General features: G+C 45.0%; 3 protein-coding genes across 6 annotated transcripts in view; all 3 read left to right on the top strand.

Moving 5' to 3' along the window:
• The first annotated feature begins 168 nt into the window (after positions 1–168).
• On the top strand, positions 169–4205 carry LOC131271937 (RNA polymerase-associated protein Rtf1). 2 transcript variants are annotated; one of them, XM_058273527.1, is made up of 7 exons: positions 169–534; positions 603–1014; positions 1075–1542; positions 1725–2139; positions 2200–2710; positions 2778–3216; positions 3295–4205. In XM_058273527.1, exons 1-7 carry the CDS (start codon positions 457–459, stop codon positions 3402–3404), a joined length of 2433 nt encoding a protein of 810 aa, XP_058129510.1. In that variant the 5' UTR covers positions 169–456; the 3' UTR covers positions 3405–4205. The 2 variants fall into 2 exon arrangements, with proteins under 2 accessions (XP_058129510.1, XP_058129509.1); XM_058273526.1 differs by having other exon boundaries at positions 178–534; positions 603–1656; positions 1725–2710.
• A 925-nt stretch (positions 4206–5130) lies between these two features.
• LOC131261305 (cofilin/actin-depolymerizing factor homolog) lies at positions 5131–14301 on the top strand. The gene is made up of 5 exons (XM_058263308.1): positions 5131–5153; positions 6355–6600; positions 13504–13694; positions 13783–13888; positions 13973–14301. Exons 2-5 carry the CDS (start codon positions 6598–6600, stop codon positions 14117–14119), a joined length of 447 nt encoding a protein of 148 aa, XP_058119291.1. The 5' UTR covers positions 5131–5153; positions 6355–6597; the 3' UTR covers positions 14120–14301.
• A 1632-nt stretch (positions 14302–15933) lies between these two features.
• LOC131261029 (heterogeneous nuclear ribonucleoprotein L) overlaps positions 15934–26545 on the top strand; it is a 147718-nt gene continuing 137106 nt past the window's right edge. For all 3 annotated transcript variants that reach the window (XM_058262915.1, XM_058262914.1, XM_058262913.1), the window contains exons 1-2: positions 15934–16013; positions 20254–21046. In XM_058262915.1, the coding sequence (XP_058118898.1) occupies positions 20918–21046 (129 nt within the window). In that variant the 5' untranslated portion in view covers positions 15934–16013; positions 20254–20917. The remainder of the gene's footprint in view (positions 16014–20253; positions 21047–26545) is intronic.

Below are 26545 nucleotides of genomic sequence, written 5' to 3'. Positions count from 1 at the left end.
TAAATTGTTGATTGTTGTATTAAAGGATTGCGTTTATTTATCGTTGGAAAGCAGTGATTAAAAGGCCTTTTAGAAACAAAACAAGTGCGTTTTGCTGAATTGCAATGACAACCTCTTCGCGTCACATTGACACTCGCAAGATGGTCGTAAAGCTATTTTTATACGCTACAAATTGAAGCATTGCGAGCGTCGCATAACAGAGCATTTTCTACCAATCCTGAAAAATTGACAATCTGCAAAATAACTTGAGAAAAACAGGAGGTTTGTAGGCTGTGACTCTGTGTGGCTCGTACGGTGCTCTGGGAGTGCGGTACACGGTGGAAAAGGTCACAAAACTGTAAATCGAAAGTAGTACCTGTTCAAGCAGCATAATCTGTTCCACCGACAAGAGTCCGTCGCCATTCGTCCATTACCTTCCATCGATTACCACGACCAAGCGCACATCACAGCATCAAAATGGTCAAACGAAAGCCACAGGCGATGATAGACTCGGAAAGCAGCAGTGATTCAGATTCCGGATCCGACCTAGACACCGTAAGTTCTTCAACCGTTTCTAGACGCCGTTCCAAACACTAAACACAATATATTCACCGTACCATCAGGAACTACTGTCGCTGGCGAAGAAGAAAAAGACTACCCGTCTAGCATCGGCGTCTCCAAACAATGCAGCCCATAATCGGTCCGGGTCCGGTTCCGGCTCGGACTCCGATGACGAAGACGACGACGATGAGGACGAGGAAGATGATGAGGAGGAGGACGATGAAGAGTCCGGATCTGAAGCGATGACGAAGCGCAAGCGGAAGGGTGGTAAACCAACTTCCTCATCCGAATCGGAGGGGGAGGGAGACGGTGACCATAGAAGGAACAATAATCCATCTCAGGGCGGCGGTAGCAACACGGCTCCACAAGCTAGCGGTGGCGGAGTGAAACGCAAGCAACCGATTGACGAAGAGGAAGATAAATCCGAGCCGGAGGAGGGTCAAGTGTCATCGGATTCGGAAGCCACTCGCCGGGGTGCGGTGTTGAGTACCACGGCAGGGGGAAACGCGGCTGCAGCTGCAGCATCGAGTGAAGACGATGACTCCAGCAATGACTCTAGCGACGACAGCAGCAGCAGCAGCAGTAGTGATTCCGAGTTCAACGATGGTTACGACGATAATCTTATGGGTGACGAGGAGGATCGAGCCCGGTTGAACGCACTGTCGGAAAAGGAGCGGGAAACGGAAATTTTCAAGCGTATCGAACGGCGAGATGTAATGAAAACTCGGTGGGAAATCGAACGTAAGCTAAAACTGGCCAAGCGCGCCGAGCGGGCCCGCGACAAGCAGGCCCAACCGGAGAAGAAAAAGAAGAAAAAAGAGAAGAAAAAGGCCCAGAGGAAAGCAGAAGCGGCGGCAGCAGCGGCAGCGGCAGCGCAGGCGGAAAAAGAACGCAAGAAGGCAGCGGCCGCGGCGGCTCAGGCAGCAGCAGCTGCTCAGGCGGCGGCAGCCCAAGCAGCGGCCCAGGCAGTAGCAGCAGCAGCGAAATCTATCGGACCGGCTGGTGCGGAAAGCCGAGATTCACCGAAACAAACTTCGCTTGATGCTAGTGACTCCGCTGGTGCATTAACGCGCTCGGATAGTCCTTCCTCTTCGCCGGAAAAGAAAAGTGACGATGGTAAGAATCCATTCCTTCCCATCCATAGGGCACAACTTTCAACTATGCAAAAACAACTCTTTTCCCAGTTTCTAGTGCATCCGAATATTTCGACCCTAAGGAGCGCTCAAAGGAGAGGAAAAAGACGGTCGAGATGAACCGTACGGACGATAAACGAAGCAATGCGATGGCCATGCTGAAGGCAAAGCGCGAGGGTAAGGCGAAGCGCGAGGAAGAGGAAGCGAAAAGGGAAGCCCAGCGCAAACAGGATGCTAACCAGCAGGAAGACAAGGAAGAGCTGGACGACGTGCCCGGCGGTAAGTCACAGATGAAGCTGAAAGCGTCCGACATCTACTCGGACGATTCCGGCAGCTCGGACGACGATGACGATGGGGACAAAAAGTCCGGCGATCGTCGATCCCGCTCGGGTGGAAGTGGTGGAAGCGGCAGTGGCAGCGACAGTCGCTCTTCAAGCGATTCCGAGGGTGAGGATAAGGAGAAAAAGTCCGGTTCGGGCTCTGGCTCGGGTTCGGGGTCCGGGTCCGGATCGGGATCGAGTAGCAGAAAACCGGTACAGATTAGCTCGAACGCCGAATTGAACAAACTGCGAATCTCGCGCCACAAGCTCGAGCGGTTCATCAATCTGCCCATCTTCGAACCGACCGTGATGAACTGCTTTGTGCGGATAAACATTGGCAACAACCAGGGCAAACCGGTGTATCGAGTGGCGGAGATTGTCGGAGTGGTTGAAACGGCGAAAATCTATCAGTTTGGGCGCAGCCGAACGAACAAAGGTTTTAAGCTGAAGCACGGCAGCCAGGAACGCGTTTTTCGGCTGGAGTTCGTATCGAATCAGGACTTTTCCGACACCGAGTACCAGAAGTGGTTGACGGTGTGTGCGTCGACCGGAACACCGCTCCCGACGGTCGACATGATCGAGCGAAAGCAGCGTGACATCAAGGAAGCATCGATGTACGAATTTAAGGATGCCGATATCGATCGACTGGTGGAAGAAAAGAACCGCTTCCGCGCACATCCGACAAATTATGCGATGAAGAAAACGATCCTCATGAAGGTAGGTACTTCGAACTTTGTTGTCCAAGGAAAGGTAGATGCAACTTTTCGATTGTAATCGTTTGTAGGAACGCGATGCCGCTCAACTGCGAGGAGAAGATGATCTGGCCCGTGAGCTAAACTCACAGATACAGGACATCGAGGAACGAGCGAGCACGCTGGACAAGAAGCGCAGCAGCAGCATCAGTCTCATTTCGTACATAAATGATCGCAACCGAAAACGCAACGTGGAAGACGCAGAGAAGGCCATCATGGAAGAGAAACGGGCCATGCGTGGTCAGAAGATCGAGGATCCGTTCACGCGCCGCCAAACGCAACCCCGGATGTCATTCAAGAAGGACGAAAAGCGTGAAGAACCACAAATGATGGCCATGTTGGCTCCGCCACCCCCTGGCCTGGGCAAGAAGAAGCAAGAGGAGAAAAAACCGAGCCACGGGGCAGGTCAATCGGATAATAACCTCTATTCACTGCACGATTTTGATATCGATCTGGAAGTTCCCTTGCCAAGTCAGTACAACCACACCCGGTCCGTGTTCTATGACGTCGCCTTAACACAACTTCTTTTCTTTCATTTCTTCATTACAGTGGGGTCCGTAAATGTGCTCCCGAAACCTGTCGAAAAGCCCGTGCGAGAGTCCGGACCGAAACGATCACTCAATTTGGAGGATTACAAAAAGAAGCGCGGGTTGATTTAGTTCTGCGCATCGTCCATCTACAACACGCTAGCCTTTATTTTTTACCTCTCCATGCCGGCTTCCCAGTCGGCGTTCTGTGGTGGACTTCAATGGTCCAACGATGGGCAGGAGATTTGTAGTTTAGCGATCCCTAGGGTAAAGAAAGGTACGCGTTATCCAAACTAGACAAAGGCCGCCTAACGAAACATCGTGAAAGCAATAACGAATCAAGCGTATTCTCAAGAAATTGTACATTTTGTTTCGCTTCTGTATGAGACACATGAGCAGTGTCTCCAGAGCTCAGAGGGAATAATTCTTTAACGTACTTTGGGTATTATAATTGTGGCTACCGTTAGGACCATGGTTTAAATTGTGAATCCACTTCAATTGTGTGTTTAGTGTGCTAATTTATTTAATGCTTTTTTTCTACCAGGATGTCAGGATGTTCATGTCATCTTAACTGTTACAAACCCAAAGCTGCAATAAAAGACGCCCCATAAGCAACAAAACAGAGCGAGAAATAATAATAGGCAAATTACGAATCAGGGCTAGAACAGAAAAAATTAACACTCAAGCAATTACAGTAGCACACTCATTAGCGACTATACTATAGGCTTAGAAATATATATTCATAGGTACTCCACGTCAGTAAAAGGAAGCCGGTTAAAAGGAATTGTGTGCAGATATCCTGGATGCCACAATTAAGGAACGAAACACTCTATCCTATCGAGTGTGAGGGTACGTTACTTCCGGGTCGTGTGCCGGATTTTAACGAGTAAGAATAACTAATAATAATAATGATAATAATGATAATAATAATAAAGGAGCAAATTTAAAACACTTTGTTCGCAATCGAGATACCATCCGATGCGAATGGATTGTCCGTTTGGTGGTGTTCGAATATTCCATACAATATATTTGTGGCTAAGCGCGGTTTTAGGGCAGGGTGGTATATTTTGTTGGCTGCGTAAAAATTGATAACAAGCTCCGGTTCGTGTAACAACGCGCCGGCACTGGCCACAGTTGAAATGATTTGGAAGCACGTATTTTGTCAAGCGTATCGATGTTTGCCTCTTGATAAGATATCGAACGTCGTATCGTTTGTGCAGTGAGAATAGCTTGGGCGCACTCCGAGACTTGGGACGAGATGACCTAAGTCCGGATGAGTTGACACATTTGCTACACCTTATCCTACCTGCCGCGTTGAAAGTGATTCGATTTCTTATTTCCTTCTGAGCTAGTTATAAGCAAATCTTACCATTTATGGGCTCTTTAATGGACACGCAACTCAACGCCAAATCTGTCGGACCTATTGTGGAAACGATCGCCTAGCGTTTCCTTCCGGATATCGGATTGAGAAATAAATCACACCACAATTGAGGCATATAACATAATCGTGAATTCAGTTTGTGACACTTACTATTCTATTGGGAAGATTTTGTAACTAAAGCACTACTCTCTTTCTATTGCAGCCATGTAGATGTAGGTACATTAAATGTCTGATTGTATACCAACAATTTTAGCAAAAAGTAATTTTTATTGAAAGTTAACGGTTTTTCAACTAAACGAAACCGGTTATCGGAACGGTTCTGGGTAACTAAATCGTTGGAGTAGAGGTCATCGAAACGGTTAACCAGTTTGTCCCGATACGTGTGCAAACACGACATGAATGTGTGTTGGTGCACATGAAGTGAATGTGTTCGTTCTGCAATTAATTTAGTGCAGCAGTGTGCTGTTTCAGCAGTCAGTCTTCGGCAGTCCTTAGAGGAAGTAAGTTGTGAGTTGAGAGCTCCGCAGAGTGGTTCTCGAAGCGTTTGTGTGTGGTGCGGAGTGTATGTGTGCGCTTGGATCTATTGCTTCCTATCGTTAGTAGTGTAAACGTGTGTATTGCAGCCGTTTGTAGGAAAAGAAGAAGAAACTTTAGTTTCTTGCGAAACGATAAATGAAGTAGAGCCGGCAATTTTTCAGTTCGCCATCTTTAACTTTCATCCTAGTTGTAGGCGATTGGTGTGTTGAATTGTTCGCTACTGGAATAAATTCCGTCTGCAATTCGAGGCATCTAGCGGCGTTAGTTTCAGCCGTTTCATGTCTAGCCGCTATGGTACGCGACGCCCGGGTTGCAGTGGTGTGTCGAATCCACCAAATACCAGCGCCGTTACACACCCCAATTTTGAATTATGCACAACACTCGGAGAAAAGTGCTGACACCAGGCAAACGGCAGGATGAGTAACAGAGAAGAAGGCAACTTGCCAACGGGTTCCCCATTTTCAAAGTTCTCTTGCCCGCTACTCACCAAACGCACACGGACGCAGATACCTAGCGAACGTGTGCGTTGAAGGGTAGCGGCTGGTGAGAAGCGACCAAACTCACAAAGAAGTCGTTTTCCGGTTCCGGTGGTTAGGCTTTTCCACACTCCGCTTATCCCCATTCTATTCGACGGAAAGGTTGTGATACCATGTGCGATGCACACTCCAGTTTTCTACCTTAATTTCCGTCTTTTTCATCTCAAGCTGCCAGCCTACGATGATTGTGTGAGTGACATTTTGCTACGCAGCTCATTTGTATGCGTGAGCCGGCTTGAAATTCACCACCCCATGCAACTGATGTGCGTGGTGTGATGTGTGTAGTGTGGTGGATAAATTTCTCTTTCTCACAGTCGGGCGCAAAATCTTGACAATTTGGTTTGCGAAAATTTGTTCCATTTTCGTACTATATTAGTTGATCGCCTTCTACAACTGACGAGAAGTATAGATGAAGTAGCTTTTGAAGTAAGATAAATTTCCTGTTTTCCCAAAAGTTTCCAAAACGCACATACTCAACACACCGCACCATAAGCAATATCTAGTAACCAGGAACTTTTTTTATTGGAACTAATCTGTGATACGATAACGGGTTTTCATAAAGTATAAAATTGCTTATTGTTGTGTATTTTCTTTTCTTCCCACACCTCTCATTTCAACCCACTCATAGAGTGTTTTTGGTAGATTCGTACTGAGAACAAAGCAGGCACCGGTGTGTCGACATATTGTTTTGTACGTGTGCTTTTAGTACTCTATAGAACAACCTTTCGATAAAAGGAAGAACAAGCCGGCAGTGTGGCGACAGAACAGTGTAGCGACAGAAAGAAAAACAACGACGAGCACCAAACGCCGCCCGGAAGTAGTCAACCAAAAAATAAGAAGCTAATCTTCAACTCCAAGAAAAAGCGTTAAAATGGTAAGTGTGCGAAGAGAAAACATATAGAGCTCAGGTGAAATATGTTTTCTTGTAAACCCTAGTTTGCTTTTTCCAATCTAACCAATTTTTGAGTGACATAAACAAAAGGTGCAAGCAAGCAAGCAAACCGACTTGGATTGAACGTAGAATGGTTCTGCTCATCTCTTATCGTTTTTCTTTGGCGGTGGTTCCGATCAAGTGTGGTATTATGCGGCAGCATAAAATCATGGAAATCTACAGAACCGACGAGGGCAAGTTGGTTACACACAAATACACCCCAAATATCGTGGGCTGCGAGCAAAGAAATCGGCACACTTTAATGAACCGTTATGATGGGCGTGAAATCTCAACTCGTTTTGCAGATTTTCTTTATGGGATGGATGTAATGAGCTGCTGGAAAGGAATGAAGTCTGTATCATTCGCTGGTATTACATTTGCCGACACAGTCAATAGAATTGCATTTTCAATTCCATGTCATGATCAACAACGGAGGTGAAAAGAGATAAACATTACGGCAGGTGCTACTACTCACCAGACTCCGGTGACGTTACTCACTTTGATGTTTTCCTCATCCAAAAGTCTCATGCTGATATAGCGCAAGCGCGCGCGCACAGACCAGACAGTGTTGGAAAAACAGTGGCAAATTACCATATATGGTCAAAGTAGTCAGCAGCAACACACCACCGGGCAGATGCGGTGCGGGGAATAAGTAAACCGTGTGGTGCGATGCACTAGATCTCAGGCGGCAGGAGGCTGACTTCGAGCGTGCCACAGACAGAGAGAGAGGGCGAACACTTCCGCGCAATGAGTCACTTTGCCAGCAAAATGTACTTTACTGACATCTCGAATTGTAAAAAAAAAAGACGAAGAATCCATCCCGTTCGCCCACAAATGGTCGAGGAGGAACGAACACACACACTCGCGTACCCGCTCGCGAGCGACGGCGCGATCATCGACCGCGGAGTCGCGATTGTACGCCGCCGCTTTCCCGATGCCGGTTTGATGAAGAATCTGCGCTTACACTACCACACATAGTCGGCAACACCATCTTTCGTCGTGTAGGTTGGTAGGGCGAAGCATATTCTGCTTTTTTTTTCGACCCAGCTTTACTACGCTGAACATGGATAAAGGGCGGTGTTGGTTGCTGATAGTGAAGAGCAAGAAAACACCGGCAATTTTTCACTCGCTTCTAACATGGAGGATATGATGAGTCAATGCGCTATGAAGAGTAGCGGTGCTGTCGTCGTCGGAACGGCGTTTTCTTCGCTTGTTAAAGCTTCCCGAAACCCTCGGGATTCAATATCTATTCATGAAAACATAACGGGTCACAAACACCAGCGCCATTTGCCGCCGCGATTATTCCAAGCCTGTTTTTATCAAGGCTCGCGGCCGTTTCCTACACGGTTGAAATCGCGCGATACGCGCGATGTGTGTGCAATTGGTGGTATATTGTCCCACCAGCAATCGACCGACCCGGCGCAGCCTCTAGGGCGCGTTCCCCTGTGCAGGCCAAAAGCAAAAGCTGCCAATTTACGAGTATGCGTTGGTGGCGAATGCAACGTACACACTGCCGGAGATAAAACGGCGGATTGAATTGTGCGCACGATACTAACACCGAACCACGGCGGTCAATTTTATCGTACGTTTCCAGTATTGGATCGAGGATTTGATTTTAAAAGTTTAAGTTCAAGTAATTCCCGCAATAATATGAAAATTACTACGAGATGCATGTGCTAAAGCAACGCAGAAGCGCCTGGACGGGCGACAGGTGCAGGTGACGAAGAAAAACAAAACCGTTGTCAGTCCTTATCGTCCTTCACATCAAGACTCTCTTGAATTTCAGTGCATTTATGCGCTTGCTACAAAAATGCTTCCTCGCCGCTGATTCATCTGGGAAATACCCATAAACATTCCTCGAATTGTTTTGATCGAAGGTGGCACTGGCACTATTTTGACGTCAAACAAAGTCACGATGATTAACACGCTATGCCAAAAGCCGTTGTAGTAGTTGCCGTCTCAAGAAACCCATGGACTAGCAAAGTGGGCAACGTATGGCATGATGTTTTAGGTTTGCTTCAGGATAGATTTGTGGTTTTCTTTTGATACATCCATGATTCATTCAGCGGTTCTTTTTTTATTACCAACGGTAAGGTAAAAGTCACTACACACGTTATCGTGACCGTCACTATCAGTATAAGCTACATGTCTCTCTTTCCCGCTTGTCCGGTACGTTATCGCACCTCTTGTCAGCGCCTTTTTTGGGCATGTTGGGTGCTGCAGGCGGTGGTATTTTTCATGATCGTCATTTCCGCTTCATGCCGCTTCGGATGTTGCTTTCATCGAAAAGAGAAAAAAGCTTTCGAATCGATTTCTCTACACTTGTGCACGACTGTCCATTTTTGTTCCTGAACAACGGCTACCTCTAGAACGTGTCGTGTGGTTCAATCATTCGGGCGAATAATGGTCGAATGGGTTTCGTCAGTGAAGCAAGAAGTCAGCAGCAGACGCTCCGGCACGTAGCAACGAAATGTTGAGGAAAATATGACTTCCAGTAGGCAATGAAGAAAGGAAGCACACAGTAGTAGGGAGAGAAAGAGAGAGACCGGAAGCCACATCGATGGAGACGCTTCTTCTTCAAGACATTAAGTGGCAAAAAAGACTACGAGACTAGGAAGCCACGGGCGCGGCACCTTTTCTCTTCATTGTCTGGTGCGTTTCCTTTTGCTGGAAAATACTCGTGTCAGTTGGCTCCACCGCGTGTTTTTCTTATCAACCGCCACAAATGCTGAACGTTGGCTCCTGTTACATCCAGCCAGAAAGAGGGATTTCTTTTTTCTCTTCTCGAATGTGTGGTTTAGCGAAATAGGCACAAGATGTTGGTGTGAAATAAAAACACCGACGTAACGAAATGTGCAGTCTTTGCAAGACCATCTGAAGGTGGTACAATAGAACGGTAATAGTCCTTTTATTTAGAAGGGAAAGCTCTCTTATCTCCGGCGTCTTATTTTGTCGTTGTATGTGGCAAGCAGGACGAAGAAAATGGTGGTCGATGCTCTATTCTACCAACACTGCTATGCTCCCAATAACGCGAGGGAGGGGAGGGGAGATTTTTCGTGATGATGATGCTGTTTATGCTGCGTCCTCTCCCCCATGGTGTTCTCCATGGTCGTTGACCTTTTGTGTGCAAGATTTCGTCCTTGTGCCCCGTGCCTCGTAAGCCGAAACCCAAGCTCGTTCGACTTGCAACGATGATGTTTGTTTTGGAATGTTTCTGGCGATAAGATAGAAAAGAAACAGAATCTTTACACCAGAGAAATAGAATGAATATATTGGAATATGATTTTACTAACTGTATTTGCTTGATTATGGTGCATATGTTACTGCTATGTGCTTCTGTTTGCTATGTACAAAACTATCATTGGTGGGTTTTTTTTCTATGAGTAAATATGTTGTCATCCCCCATATTTGTTTACCACCTTACGGAATTTGTTAAACGATTGCTTTTCGTAAAATGTAAAAGAAATTGTCTTTCATTCATACCTCTTGCATGGCACTCGATTTGAGATTACGATAGCCGATACGTGATTATTACGAGAGACGAAAGACTGGCGGTTTTATTTCCCTCGATGATCGAGTTCGTGATGTCAACATGATGAGAGTGAGGTGTGGTGTGGTGGGGTCAACATGAGGTGGAAAAGGAAAAAACAGCAATGAAACAGTGTCCCATTTTGCGAACAACCTTGAATGAAGGTTTCCGATGGCTGGTGGCAGTGGCTTACAATACAATGTTGAACAAGAAACAGGCCAACCGCGTCATCGTCTTCGTTATTCATATTTGCAGCTTCAGTATAGATACTTTAGCTTCTTAACCTTGTTTGAATGTAGATACTTTGTTAAATTACGATTACTCGGATTGTGGATCTGGATTGCTGCACAAATGTTATGAGGTATCCCGTCACTATAACAGAGCCTTCTAAGATCAATGAAATGAATCTGTTTAGATACTCCGTTCCATCGAAGTAGGCGTGGCGCCTCGGCTGATTGAAACAATCCACATACACTAATTGGCCTGTGTTGTTCGAAACCAATAGACTCCAGCTCTAGTCGAGAATCAACACGTTAACACAAACGCTTCCAGACATTAAAAGATAGGCCACTTTGGTTGGTGATAGGTAAACGGTGACATTCAAGGTCCTGGTACCGGGGGACGAGAGAATGCAGTCGTGTGTCATGCCATGCCGTTGGGTCTCTCTCGTGTAGTCTAGCACCTTCCAGTCGCGGGCCCTTTTATGGTCAATCGACGGTGGCGTTGTTGAATTGCAGCAGCCCGAAATTGGAATCCCTCCCGGTGTGTTGTACACCTAGAGGAGAAGGAGGAGAAGAAGGAGGTAGTCGTATCTGGCGTCACATGAAGCAATGATGTGGTAGTTCCACTTGCCAAATAAAGTATTCAGGATAAGTAGTGAGCAAACGCGGCATTACTTTGGGGCTGCGGAGGAGGCAACGAGCGTGCTGTTTTTTTTTGTGGATTCATAACATCACCAAATTTGGTTCAGATTTGGGGACCCCCAATACTTAGTTCTTCTTTAACGAAATTCTTTTTACAAATATTTTACGAAATTAATGATTGAGGGGATACAGTCGTGGTAGTTTTAGGATCACGAATAATATTGTAGAAAGGATCGTAGGAAAATCGTTGGCTGTGAATGTTTGCGGCATTGCTGCTGTAACAGTTTTGTTATTTATATCGAAGCGATTACTCACCTCACCACGAATTCTTCATTATCATCAGCATCATCGACGGATGTGGTTCCGGTTAGCAGTTTTTGTATGACGATTGCTTTGTAGCGTCAGTCTAATTGGTTCGTTGAATTACTAGTCTGCATGTTTTTTTTTCTGTTTTCAAGGTTATGAACGATTGTATTTTCAACAAACAGATTTAAATTATTTTGCATCGCCAAGTGCAATTTTAATTCAAAAATAAGATAGATAGCGAGCTTACTATCTCATACATTGCTTGCGGACGGGAATAAGTTGCAATTCGTTACCATCAAAGCAATCCTAATTTAAAATAGAGTTCTTTCTCATTCAATGTTTGATTTTGTTTACTTGTGCCATATTCCTCCAGGGTGAAGTGAAGTGTTCGTAGTACTACTGATAGACTTTGTCAGGATGTAAAAATGCTAAATTAAATTTAACTTGGCACTTGCTGTGTGGGTACATGAAGGTCGCTGCGGGAGAAATGGAAAAAACCGGCCCAGCAACAACCGGTCCAAAAGTCGCGTATATGGGTAGCTGCGTGAAACCAACCATTTTCTGTGTTGTACCATTTTACCAATCACACACGAATGCACGCACGCACTCTCACGCTTCTTCACGTATCGTGCGGTGGAATCGAAATGAAACGGAAAACCCGTGCGGTCGTTCTCCTACCGAATGGTTCCAAAAATAAGTTTTAAAATTAGAGAAACTCTTATCCTCCTTCTTGAACCTTGTGAGCGAGCGGTTGGCTTTGCTTGCTTGCTTGCTGTGCTGTGCTGGGTGTGTTGCGGACGCTGCCGTATATCGTGTCCGGCGTTGTTCTGCTGCCGGTTGAATCGGTGAGATGTCTTTTCGGTTTCGTCTGGTGTTTCGCAGCGTTTCTCAACGAAGAAAAATAAAAGAGGAAACTGAGGAGACCAGCGACGGCATATACACTCACTTTCTAGCTTCAAAACAATCGACACATGAAGGAATCGTAAATCTACTGATAGATGATGAAAAATAATCTGAGGCAAGTGCGGAGAAAATAAAGACAGGAAAGCTGTCTGCCACAGAACCGAGCCTCGTTGGATTGGATTGGCGTTGCATGGGTCCAACATTTAAATGATCCGCTGGACATCGTAGAGCTTTCATGGTTATAACTTTAATTGTGATAAATTTACAGAATTGAGCGGAAGCTTTTGTTTAAACGAACGATATTGGTGAAACATGAATTGAAATCCGCTAAAAGATGCAGCTCTAATACAAGTTTTGATTTTAGCCCGCATGGACATGGGCGGGCGGTTGTGCTTCTTTTAGATTTTCCCATCATTTGCTTTTTTCCCTTTCCAGTCCGATGCCTGTTCATTACACTCATGGATGTGTGTGTTACACCCATTTCCCGTTCGGTCGGGAAAACGTGCGCAGTGCAGTGCATGCCGCGTGGTCGTTCGGCCTGCGAAAACGGTCAACTTTTCTTGTTGCTGATTTGTCGAACCAGCCGTACGTAGGATAGGGATAGGTCTTGATGATGGCATATTCTAGTTGTTTTTCCTTTGAATGTGAAGGAAGAACACTCGTCTCATATCTCTGCTCTGCTGTTGGAAAGCGGGTGCTGCTCCCAATACACATCGTGTGAGGATCAAGTGGGTAAAACGAGGATCACTTCCGTTGTTTTCTGCTGCTGATCTACGACAGTGAAGTTGTACCAGCAGGCAACAGACACGCATGGTCTCAAGTACCTATTTTTAACATCATCCTAACCTAACTAACCGACCGGCAAACCAAACCCCCCACCAAACCATCCATCGGAACCATGCTGCTGCTGCCGGTCGTGGCCGCCGCGATCACGCGTGTCTTTCATATTTCTTCCCCCAATTTTCTTCCGTGTTTTCTGCTCTGCTTTCTTGTACCAAGAATGATCATGGACAATATATATGAGGCATTGGAAAAAAAAGTTTTAAGTTCATTACTTCTAGATTGCTTTTGGAAAGTCCGGATTCACTTTTCAGCAGTGAAGCAGCAGTGATCTTTCGATTAATGTCAACATTTATTTGTAATAATTTTACGAGCACAATTTTTCGGATCAAAATCTTTCGTGTGTCGTTTTTGTTCAAAACTAACTTTGCACGTTTTGTTCCATTCCTTCCTTCCCTTCGCCAGGCTTCCGGAGTAACCGTATCCGATGTGTGCAAGACCACGTACGAAGAGATCAAAAAGGACAAGAAGCATAGATACGTCATCTTCTACATTCGGGATGAGAAACAGATTGATGTCGAAGTGATTGGAGACCGTAATGCGGAATACGACAGCTTCCTCGATGATATACAGAAGGGTGGACCAGGTGAATGCCGGTAAGTACACGGTGATGAACTCATGATTAATATCTAATTCGTCGTTTCGGATCTAACCTTGCTTTCTGTTATGGTTTTTTTTCCACAGATATGGACTTTTTGATTTCGAGTATATGCACCAGTGTCAGGGAACCTCGGAAAGTTCGAAGAAGCAGAAGCTTTTCCTGATGTCCTGGTGCCCAGATACCGCTAAGGTACGTAGTAGCAGGAGTCGTTGGAGTCTTGTGAAGGGGAATTGTTACTAACGCGATTCGATCATTCATTTTCTATCGTTGTAGGTTAAGAAGAAGATGTTGTACTCGAGCTCTTTCGACGCACTGAAGAAGTCGCTTGTGGGTGTGCAAAAATACATTCAGGCCACTGACCTCTCGGAGGCATCGCGAGAAGCAGTCGAGGAAAAGCTGCGCGCCACTGATCGTCAATAAGGAAATAATACTACTTAAGAGACGCACACAACAAACATACATTTACACACATCAACACACGTGCTTGAGGAAGAATACTACACTGAAACAAAATATGAGAAAAAAAAACTGAAGGCAAAGAAAGCTAGCATGTGAAATCAACATCAACATTTAAAACAATAACAAAACACATCATCATTGATGCATGCATACAATAAAAAGAAACATAACAAAATCTATGAAACATCAACAACACAACTACTACTGCTACTATCAGGGAGAAAGTACTATCGAAATGCTCTAGACACTACCGAAATATTCTCAACCTGCAGCCAAATAAGAGTGAAAAGGGAGGAGTAGCCTCGTTAGTGCTAGAGTAATGGTTTGTGGCGAGAACAGAAAACAACATCTGACGTGAAGGAAAGCAGCGGAAAACTGGATCGATAGTGATCACTAGTAGTAGTCAATCAACCCACAACTAACTTTGATGGAACGCATTGTGAAAACAAAGGGAAGATCGAGCGAATGCATCAACAAATAAAATAAGTGAAGATAAAAAAGGAAATCAAAGTGGTGTTTATTTAATTTAACTGTAAATGAATTCTACCACGAAACCACTATCTATTAAACGGTGCAATTTGATGCAGAATTTATATTCCTGCAATTGTCTTTGGATATTGCGTTTAGTGATCTTAAAAGAGTGTGTTAGACTTAGACTGTTCCTACAATTTTCACGACAGCTGATTACACTGTTGCTCGTTTTGGTTAAAGTGTCTACAATAAACCGAAAGATCCACAACCATTCTAATTCATAAAATTTGACAAAAAATTTAAAATCGGATTGTTGCAGTTGTTGAGCATAAACAAGCTATAATTTTCATCGGGTTCACTAGACTTACGAAGCTACCTGTATCATCACGGCGAATTTAATTATTTTATTTTTTTATACTTTATTATATTGTTGATCAAAATGTATGATACATCAAATTGCTGTGGTTTGGACGGAATTTTCAAAAACTGAATTGGATGTCCAACATAAGGAACGGAGCGAGCCAATGGGAACCTAGTGAAAAGAGTGTCAATTTGTTGTTTCACTATCTCTCTCTTTTTATTGTCTCTCGTTTACTCAAAACGGGGATAGAAAGAGACAACTGAAATTGTACTTTTCGCTCACACTGTCCTCTAATTACCGGTTGAAGAATGACGTTCGAATCGGTTATTATCGATTGGAATTTTTCTTAATTTCTTAATTCTCCATTCATAATCATTCAGAAGGGAAAAAATTCGATTAAATTTTGATTCCTTGAAGCTTAACAAATCGGTGTTCTGCATTCTCCCTACAGTCGATCAAAAAGATATATAACCTTTTTTCAAAAACAAACCTTATGGTCTAACCTGCCACAACCAAGGTATATACAGCTTGGACAATTTGAGAGAATCTGGATCAGAGCTCTGAGAAATTCTCTCTCTCTTAGGAGACCAAAAGTCGCTTTCTTCTCTCGAATTGTACGTTCTCTCTGTTTCCATACGTTTCCTCTCTCGAATTACGATTATACTCTCTGAGCGCCAACATTCGAATTTGTGTGTGTGTGATTAAGTATGGAATCGAGAGCCGCGATTGGCTATCGAATCGGTAAATACCGCTTTGCGAACCACAGCTATGTTCGTGTGAAGGTCATTGAATCGGTAATCAGCGGCCATCGGGGGTATCTGGATAGGAAAGTATGAATGAATGTGTAACCTTGCGAATGTGTTTGAAACAAATTTCTCTGTTCTCGAGGTTTTGTCGTGGCTGCTCGATGCTCGCTCGTTAGTTTCCGTTTTTCCTGAGGCCGAGACAGAGGTGCGAAAAAGTGGTGTGCATCAAACCGTGTTTTATTCACGTTGATCGAGTGTGCCGAGCTGTGTCGTGAAAGTGAGTGCGTGAACGTGCGTGCCTACGCGTAGACAAAAGGTTTATCAAGTAATAAACCTTTCATCCCTAGGGCTGCCACAGCTAGTGTTGGAAAAAAAACAAACATAGAGAAATAAGAAATTCATAAAAATAGTCAAGTGCAGTAACCCTTCTCTTCACCTCTTCTTTGCCGCCTGTGCAAGTTTTCTACCTGTTTCTTACCTTGCATTTTGTTATGGTGCCACGAACGGAACCTTTTTAATCGCGCTGCCCTGAATTGCGTACCAGCAGAGTAGTAGGAAGACGTCCAGCAATTGGTGGGCCAGTGGCGTTAGAGTGAAGAATGCGCGTCAATGGATGTAAGAGGATGTGGAGAAAAAGGTTGCTGGTTTCGGACGGCGGAGATCGATAGAAGACAAACGGGATAAAGGAGATAGAAACGCGACCGTGTTTTTTGTTTGGTGTGTGAGTGCGTGCGCGCGCGCGCGTTTGTATTTCTCTATCCGGCAAATAATGGGGGGAAAACAGAACAAAAAATGTAGGATTTTCCAAGACGATTTTCTGGGGGAACCCCTACGCCACGGGCTTCCGTTTGGTCGCGCCTGATGCTGGTGCTGGAGTGCACTTTACATACCGCTGAATAAATTAATTCTCTCGATTGCCATTTAACGAGCTGGTTCCATGAATACTTGCTTGCTTGCTTCAAAGGAGAACAGAATTCCGCGCTTTACTTCTCCACATATCAAGTCGTTCCATTACAATAAAGAGACCTGGATTGAACAATTCTAAGCTGAGCTTAGTAGCCAGTTTTCCCATTCGCCCAGATTTTCGTCTGTAACAGAATGACGGATAGATATGCGATGGTATGCGTTATCTAACATGCCGGGTATCGCGAGTCTCCGAACAGCACAATAACAATGGCTATCGTGCACGGATCCACGGGACGACGGAGAAAAGGTGTAATTCGCGAAACTCCAACAGCGGTAGCAATTAGTGGTCGCTCGTGGAGCAGTGTTGGTGATGGAGACGATGGTGTAAACTATGTCTATGCACAACATATTACACCAGAAAACATTCACTGAGATGTCTTTTTCCTAGTAGATGTAAATCTCTATTTCTCACGAGTTTTTAGTGGCATGTCGTCGAAACAATTCAAAACAACTCGAAGGCAAACAAATAGGGCAGCAGGTTTCATGCAGTGCACGGAATCTGTTTCTATGTTTAATGCGATGTAGGGATGTCATAAGTTGGAGCCAACTTCATGAGAGTTTGAAAAAATGCCTATTTGCTTCAGTATCATTTTACTGATTCGATATGTTGCTACTGTACCAAAAATTGCTACAGTATCATTTTTCTGATTCGATATTTTCGAACATGTATAAGCTTCGGCGGTCTCTTTCCGAGCAAAACTTTCGCGTGTTCCTGTTTTTTCGCGGCTTGGCGTCGAGTGTTTTGACTCTGTTGCTTTTAAGCAGGCGCGGAAACGCATAACATCACACGGTCGGACGCCGCTGACGGCTGGAGCATAGGATGATAGGAGAGCAATGCTGGCCAACCTGTGTTGGTAACCGATGTTGGAGGCATGCACATATTCACTGCTGTATGTGCGCGGCGTGATTCGTTTGTGTTTAGGGAAGCAGCTTAGAAATCGCGGTTACTGCTTGCGGGGTGGAAATGGTCGCGTTATTTCGCGTTATTCCGGTTGTAGGGCGATTTGTGTGTGTGTCTGTGTGGGTGCAGTACGAAGCGTCCATCTATCATCATCCTATCTATCCATCGGATCGTGCATGGCGAACTTTGCGTAGATATTTCTCGATTACACTCTTCTATCATGCGGGCAATATTGTATCGATGCGATGAGCCGAGTTGGAACGGTGTGGGGAAAGTCGAGGAGGAGCAGGGGAACGCTGGATCGAAGAACTGCCTGAGATGATGAACGGTACATCTTTTGTTATTACATTGTGAATGCGCCTACCGATGCGATCGAATACGATTGAATGACTGACAGCGGTCCAAAGTGCAAAACTCATACCATGAGGCGCCACCCGGCGCTGAGGCTTTGGGGTCGCCCTGAGGACAATTATTGAAAACAATAGCCAACATACGCTACGATCTGTTTGGCATTCGATAAAGTGGACCACGTTTCACTCGGAGACGAATATGTACGCTCTAGTCAACTGTTCTCACATTTATTGCAAAAAGTAGTTTACTACCTAAATGAAAACAATTTTTTTTTCAGGGATTATGTAGTACAGTGACGTTGACAACAATTCATTTATAAAAGTAGTTCTTCATATTTTAACCTTTTTAAAACATGAAGATATTAAAAAAACAAGTGTTCTTGATTGGGTAAACATTGGTAGACATTTTGACCGAAACCGTGACGTGCCTGTATAGTTTAGAAATCGATCGCCCACAACCAACTATCCAAAACCAAGAGGGAAGACAGTGGTTGTGTGTCGCTTTGGGACGCCTTCTTGCGAGCATGCTGTACATTTTTCCATTCTTCAATGGTTGGTGCGTCTTTCGCAACCCGCCACCGCTAGTACTTCGGCTTCGATTTACGTTCTCGCACCGGTGATGTAAACATATGCCGCAACACCCTTACGAAGGTATTTTCCACAAGCGTACACAAAAATTCCTTAGCTAGACAGGAACACTAAAATGATTCCTAACGAAACTTCTACATTTTCATGCTATCCACAATTCACAGATCAGGAAAATTAGAAGTTACAATTTGGTATTTTCACAGTTTGACACTTCCATAACTGTCATGGTAACGATGTCCGACCACTAACCAACCAAGTCCAAGTAGGCATTTCATTGCAATGATAAAAATACAAAAAAATATTGGAGCCCCACGAAGCAGATGAAAGAAAGAGCAGAAATTATGCGATTTTCGGGGAAAAGCGCGATAGAAAATAATGCCAGACCAGACAAATTGCCTCCGCCATCACGGAAAAGCCTACTTTCTCTCCTTCGTACAGCCACTTTCTATCTCTCTCTCAGTTAAATGTCGGTCCTTTTTTCCAACTCTTATCCTCTCTTCAGCTCTGCTGATTTGGTAAGCGTGTGTGTATGATGACTGTGTGACGCTTTGGAGCCATCGCAGTTTTCCACTCCGGCGGACCAGCGCTTTCCACGTACATTTTCTCTCATTTTCCTCGTGGACACCATTTTCCTGCTTGTGTTGGTTGAAACAGTCGTTCGTCGTTTTCTGACAGTTCCTGCGTTTTGGGGCGAACGAGGACCAGCACAGGACCCGATCGAAATGTTTGACATCTAGCCCCCGGGACATTTTCGGTTTCTTTGACGTTTCCGGTTTTTCCACCACACACACAGACCGGAGACAACAGGCCGGTTGTCGGAAAATATTGTGGACGCCATCATCAGATTGTCCTTTTTTCCCCCCGGTAGCTGTGAAGTGATATTTGTTAGAGAGTGTTTTGTGGTAGAGGACGATAGGAAAGTTTACCCTGGGAAAATAGTCGATTGGAGATTCGTTTTTCTTACAAAGTAGGCAAGTAGCAGATGGCTCGGGCTGGGAAGAAATGTTTGACAGGTGTGAAGTTTGTCAAAAGTGAACTCCTACGTATTGTGCTACTATTGAGTTCTATTTATTTATCCAATATTCTTTATCATAACATTGCAATAAGCTAACATAGTGAGTTGTAAGATGCAAACTGCTCTGAAACAAGTAAGCAGTAGTGAATGGGGGGAGGTACCATAGCATGCAAAGAAGCGCGTGTACAGTAATCATCAAGCATCTGATAAAGGGCAAAAGGTAGGGTGTAAAGGAGGAGAGGGGGCTTGAAGAGAAGCGGCCGCAGTTAAGGGTTGTAAAGATAAAGCAAAACTAAAGCAAAAACAAGCAAACAAGACAGACAGCATCAAGCCGTGTATGCAATCCCGAGCACTGCGACGCGGAGCGAAAGTCGCTGGAAGCGAAAGTGTACGCCAAAGGAAAATGTGTCCGTACGTGTGTATTGGCGTGTGCAATGTGCCGCCGAGCGTAGGAAACATATAACCATAATCATCAGAGACGAAGGTGGTTACGCCGTGCACTTAACTGTTTCTTATCGTTTGCCCGATTCAATTCGTTCGAAGGCGAAGAGTTCGTTGAATGAAAGAAATGAACTCATGGTTTGCTAAGATTTTGTGAAATTTACTCACATCTTGAAGAGGCGCAAGTTTCTTGCGTACTCTCCGAAATTTCATCCCATTTTCTCTATAACCTATGTATATTCTTTTTTCCTGGCAGAGTGCAATAGTGTGTTCTAAGTGTTTTCTGCAGTAAATCAAGCGCCGCAAGAAAAGAAAGCAGTGTTTGCGTGCGTGCGCGCGTCCCTCGTGTGTCCGTGTGGTGTATGTGTGTCCTAGGCAATCAAAGTCAATCAGCAGCGACCAACCGATCGACCATTTCTCGAGTGCGTCCATCGGCGTCGAACCAGCATCATCATCGTCAACGTCATTGATTGCCATGTTTTGAATCGTCCAATTGATCACCATTGATCGGAGAAAATATTAAACAAAAAAAAAAACAACAACCGATCCGTGCGCTCATCGTATACTACATACTTACACACGCAACCACACGTATACCACACGATCTCCTCCTCCCACACACTGAGCTAAGTAACAAGACACATCCCTTTTTGAACAACAACTCCAACTCTCCGATTTGCACCGGAGCCGCGGCTTCGTCAGATCAGTGAACGAGAGAAGACAAAAAACACCAAAACAAACCCCCCGAAAACAACCTAATTGAAACAGAAGAACACCGCGGCGGCAGCGAAGGAAGTTAAGCTTTACGTAAAAGGCGCAGCTAAGCACGCACGATCGCGCTCCCGCATCAACAACAGTTTCTGCAGCAGCAGCAGCACCAGCAGCAGCAGCAGCAGCATCCCTTCTTCGGTGCCGGTGTGATGATAATGGCGTCGTTCAACGGTGGAAGCGCCGCTGGTGGCGGCGGAGGCGGCGGTGGCCAGGATGGGCCGCACAATAAGCGACTCTGCACCGGCCAAGAGATGAGCGAGGTGCCGCTTAACAATCGGGTAAGTGCGCGGCCAACTATCGATGGTACTTAGAGGACAATTTTGTATGAGTTTTCCCAGCATCCCTTGATTTATTGACTATTCCTCTTTCATCGTCTTATATCAGTTCATTCAAAGAAGAACTGAGTACCTTACGAACGGATGTGCAGTTCTTGTTTATCCAATATAATCCATTTTGAGACACGAAGCGAAGTTCAAACGTAAATCATAAGAGAAATGCTGATTGGGATTATTGTATTTTGACAAAAATTGCTCTAAAATTTATGAAAATATGCCTTCAAGATGTATAACATATTAGCTAATCGTGACTGAAGTGAGTTGCGTAAAAATCAATCACGTACGCGAGTTACAATAGGGAAAACAATTTTCCTTTCCTGAATATCTGCCCGGCTTATTTTTCTTTCCCTTATGAAAATGCGTTCCCCTTCTAGCGTGTTTTGAATGGAGTTTTGTTCCCACTCGTGTGCGTTGTTTAAGCCTTTTCACCCCCCGAAAAAGGACTTCCGGCGTCTTCGCTCGTCCCAGTGGCCACCACACGAACACGAACGCACACAGCCCGCCGCCATGCTGGTGGTGGTTATTTTGTGCGTAGGCTCGTGAGCTTGTGTGAGGGTGTTTTTCATTGATTAAATTTTCCTCTGTGACAAGTAAAAATTAGGGGACTCTCGCTGGGGTTGGGTGCGGGGAAAGGTCCACGGGGCTTCCACCGGGGTTGGCAACGGGAAATGTTTCCATTTCCCTCCATTTTCCGCCATACGATGCGAATGTATTTGTTAGAAGCGAGGTAATTGGTAGGGGAGAGAAAAATGAGAATGAAAAATCGGCATGTGGGGAAGAAAAATTGGGTCAAACTGGGTGGACCTGTTTTTCCTGTGTTCGTGGGAAAAACGAAAATCTGTTTCGGAACCCCCCTCGGATACCCTCAGCGCAACCAAGTTTGATCGAAATTTTGTAATCGATTGTTTTTCATTCTGCAAACATACGAAGGGACCGTTGACAGGCAAAGATCTTAATTTTATCGACATTCCGATTCATTACTGTCACTCTCCCTCTTACCCTGCTGCCCTCCTACAACCTCTCCATTCGGTCGTAAAACGTGAATTAACGCGACACTATAATAAAAATCGTTTATTACATGTTAAATCGAAGCGCACCAATGTGGAGGAGCTCATCTCCTGCAATGTTTTAACCTCCGACGCGTGAAAGTTTGGGGAGAAGGAAGAAGAGTGGAGCAGGGCGGGGGGCAGGTTGCACTAAAACCGTCCAATAAAGAGTGAATTTTTGCAATAAAAATATCATTGCGGAAGCTGTTCGCAAAATTGATGGCGACGACGTCGTTGCAGCTGGTGTGCAGCCACACATGGTAGATCGTTTGATGTTGTTGGCAGGAGGTAGTAAAGTTATCCAACAAGCCTAAGCCGATGGGAATGTTATTGCGCACACACTCAAGAATTTTTTTCGTGCGAACTTGTTGAGATTGATTTATGATTTTCTGTTGTATTGGAATAATAAAATTATGAGATGATTTGATATGTATTGCGAAACCACACACTTAAACATTTTCGCATTTATATGTTTAAGACATTCGCTGGCATTTGTTAACACCTTTTTTGTTTTACCTCCTCAAATCATTTTATACAAAACTGTATCTTTCACTAAGCTGGGAAAGTTCTTTTAAAACTTCCGTATTGATTACTTAAAATTTCACTCCGAAACTAAAGGAGTGAACATCATAAAATTTAAAAAAAATCTAAGCAGAGTTTTTCACTCTCAAGGTGTACTCTCTGGTATCTTACTTTTCATATTTTCGTTTCCATTTCAATCGTTTATTTTCGTACACACTCATACTTACTTGTCCTTATGCTTGCCTCTTGGGTTTTTGCTCGATAAACTACATCTTCTTGCAGTAGCTGGCCCTTTTCATATGCTCTTTTCATATCCATCTTTACCCTTGCACAGGTACATGCATTTCGGCTGTTACGCAAAAGGGAAGCAGCGGGTTTTCTGTTCACTTTTTTTCTCCATAAACTATGTTGAGGTCGGCCGGTTTTCGGTTTCCAACCTATAGTCCGGTGTATTTGTGTCGGGCGAACCTTCCCGGTGCAGCTTGCACTTTTCTCCCCAAATGATGAAATGCATGCACCATCATCAGCATCTCCCCACCCATACGCCAAACCAGTTTAGTTGCTTTGTACAGCCTTTTTTTTTGCAAATCATAACTTTGATGTCGGCTTGCTTTTTTGTTGTTTGTTGCGATTATCTTGGATGTGTGTGCGTGGCGAAAGTGAAAACGACCCCGAAACGCTCCTCAGCGGTCGGTCATCTGTATGCTTGGTGGGGATTTCGGAAAAAAATCGGTCAGTAGTGGCAAAATCCGAGTCGAAACCGGTTCTTACATATTTCGCTAAAATATGTATCATATTATTTGGATTTCACCGAAATAAACAGAGAAGGCCCCCCGGTCACTGTGCAGAGTCTTACTCCATCTCACTTCCGTCCGTCTCGGATAGGAGTCGCCCTGTCGGAAAGCCATCAAGCATATTAGCATCGGAATGGGCTGATTTTTCCGCCTCCGTCGCTGAGACAACGCGGCGGTGGGCGCAAAGGCCTGAGAGCATTCCGGTGCCGGTGGGGTTTTTATTCCATCCGAACGATGTAGGAGTGTGCTTCAAAGATAGTCGCTGCTTAAGAATCCAATCTTGGCTCGACTTGGGGCGTCAGGGAGGGATAAGTTTGTGGATCGATAAAGAAACCGAAAGGAGGGAGATGAAACTGAGAATGAAACTAAAAGCGGTTGAAAAAAAATGTTGCCTCACAAACGGGACAAAATAAATAATTGGAAGATTAAAATACGATGTATGTTGGTTTTGCGGCCATTGGCAGCGAGAGAGCCACTTCTTGTCTAAACAAACAAACAAACAATCGAGTCATAGCGGAAGGGCTGTGTTTTATGCTGCCCGTTTATTTATTTATCTTGTTTGTTTCGTTTGTAAAATCACTCTGGGAAACTTCAAAACATAGTGAAAAATTGCATCCTATTATTTAAAGGTTTTCGGAACAACTTTCCAACCAACCCAACAAAGAACCACTAAACCATCTCATCTCGCGTTTGTGTTCCGGCACACTTTGGAGCCTGATGCTCGCGTTGGAATGAATGCCTTTTCCGCTAGATGGTGTTTCGTCCATCACGGGACGAGTAGGCAAATGTGCAGTCGCCGCCAAAAATGCTTTTTTTACACAGTTCCCATTGTTGTCCTCCTGCGCGGGCCGGCGGTGGTATTAGATTTCGCCTGCCAGCTTTGTCGAGAGAACCTTGCGTGTGTAGGGGTCACAGTTTCGGTGCGTACGCTTCGGTGCACAGCAAGTGCTTGGTTTCGTCTCCACTCCGGCATCCAGCATCCGGTTTCCTTGGCCTGGCCCTAGTGTGTGTCCTACACATCATGGAGGAGCCGCGAAACGGCTGCTCATTTCGTGCTCCGCTGTGTGTTTGTGTGGTCTTGCGGACAAGAACCATGTCACAGGCGTGTGTGTCATTGGTTCCGGCCCTGGAACGGACACACCGGGAGGAGGATGGGTGGGGTGGGGGACAAGAATCCGCCAGACAGACCAGCCAGCCAGTAGGACGTCGTTCAGCTCTTCGATGCGTGACATTTTTGCGGTGACAATGGCGTCGTCTCCAGCTCCGTTGTCGTCGTCATCGGCGTTGTTATGCTCACTCGTGGGTGTACGTGTGTGTGTGACGGGGGGATGGAGCTGGAAGTAGTAGGACCTTCCCGCGTGGAGCTATGTTCCATCGACGAGGACTCGGAAGGGCTCGAACAATGGCTTGCGGGTTCCGCTTCCTCGGCGTCTTCAACCTTCACGCGTTACCTCGTTTGCCTGCTGTTCATTTGGGCGATGGTGGCATATAACACGCCACTCCATCTTGTCCCTCTATATCCATTAAACTACACATAGCCTTCCTTGCATGGAACAATACACCTCTCCACTTTCGAGAAGGACGATTGTGCTGGAGATCGTTGAGATGAACCGATACGAGCAGTTTTTCGAGTAGTTGGGTGACAGGCCGGGCTTTGGTTAATGTTTGGAAGGGGGCTACGCGCGAAGGATAACCGCGTGTCGATGAGGGGGAATCGATTGTCATGTACCTATTCTACCTAACCGAATGATCGAAGAAACACTTGCAGAGAGCTACACCAACATGCTGAAGTAAACGAAGCAAGTTTATTTGCTTGCTGTGTTCGATGCTCCAAATCATTATCGCTTTTTTGGAGAGAGCAATGCCAGCCAACAAAGTATATATCATTGAACAATCAGCACCAATTGGGAAACGATAAATGGTCACTCTCCTCCATCCCTCCCACCGAGTGTAGGCGGAAACAATTTTTCACAAAACCGTCGTCATTTAATCGTTCAACGCCTCCAACAACGAGACAAGCGTGCGAGAAAATTGCTGACACTCGGTCCCTCGAAATGGGTTTCCGATGAACCGTTCGTCTTACACACAAGGGCGCCCCCAGCCCGATCTCGACATCGTCCATCGGTATGAAATGTTGCTGATCTGAATTTTCTCCCCCCTCCTCCGGGTTTGCTATCGTGCTTCGATGTTGGCGTTTCGGAAAGTCGGTTGAAGACGCTCTCGACCCCGGCAGATGACCCAATAAACGCCACTTGGCAGACGTTGGACCGTTTTTCTGAACCGAAAACCGGACACAAATGTCTCTGGAGAGCGTGACCGTTTGGTGCTTGTGCCGGGTTGAGGCAATCTTTTTACACTTTAAATGGACGCAAAGAATGGCGTGGGCTATATGGACCGGACAGTAGTATTGGGTCTTTTTTGTGTAATTTTTCGGTCATTCCTTGTAAACCCGGATGGTGGTGTGATTAGACGAAGCGATTGTGGTCGAAATTTGGGTGTCGAATGGACGGTTATGGGACTCTCTGGGTCGAGTTTTGTGGTGGACATAACATTCTGGAGGATTGTGTAAAATTGGTTCAACAGAACAACTGAATAATTTAAAAAGTAACTTTACACCGACGTTTGTTTCTGTTTGTAAAGATTTGTTTTAAAATTGAAAGGCAAACCTGTTTGTTTTGTTTCCTCGGGGTTCGAGTGGTTGGACTGGTCAGCTTTTGCTCGGGATAAGTTGCCCATAAATTAGCCACTCTAGCAAAAATGACTGGTATTTCACCAGATAGGCAAAATTGTTCGATGAATCACGATCCTCCGGAGACGGGCTTGTAAGTTGATCCATTTTTCCTTCGCCTAATGGAGAGCACATAAATTGTGCCTACTCGAAATCGCCTACGATATTGCTGGAAAAGTAGTATGATGATTGAAAAAAGGTTGTATTTCTATTCGACTATCGTAGGAGTTGGAGAAGTTGGGAAACGAAATTAAGCAATTCTCTCATTTCGTCCATATTGCATTCCTCATTTCTGTGGTCGAAGATGTAAGGAATATCTTTTGAGCGGCATGGATTAGATCAGAATTCTTGG

This window comes from Anopheles coustani, chromosome 3, assembly GCF_943734705.1.
Source record: "Anopheles coustani chromosome 3, idAnoCousDA_361_x.2, whole genome shotgun sequence".
Lineage (NCBI taxonomy): Eukaryota > Metazoa > Arthropoda > Insecta > Diptera > Culicidae > Anopheles > Anopheles coustani.
Note: the sequence above shows the minus strand (reverse complement) of the source record. Positions and strands in the feature narration are given on the sequence as shown.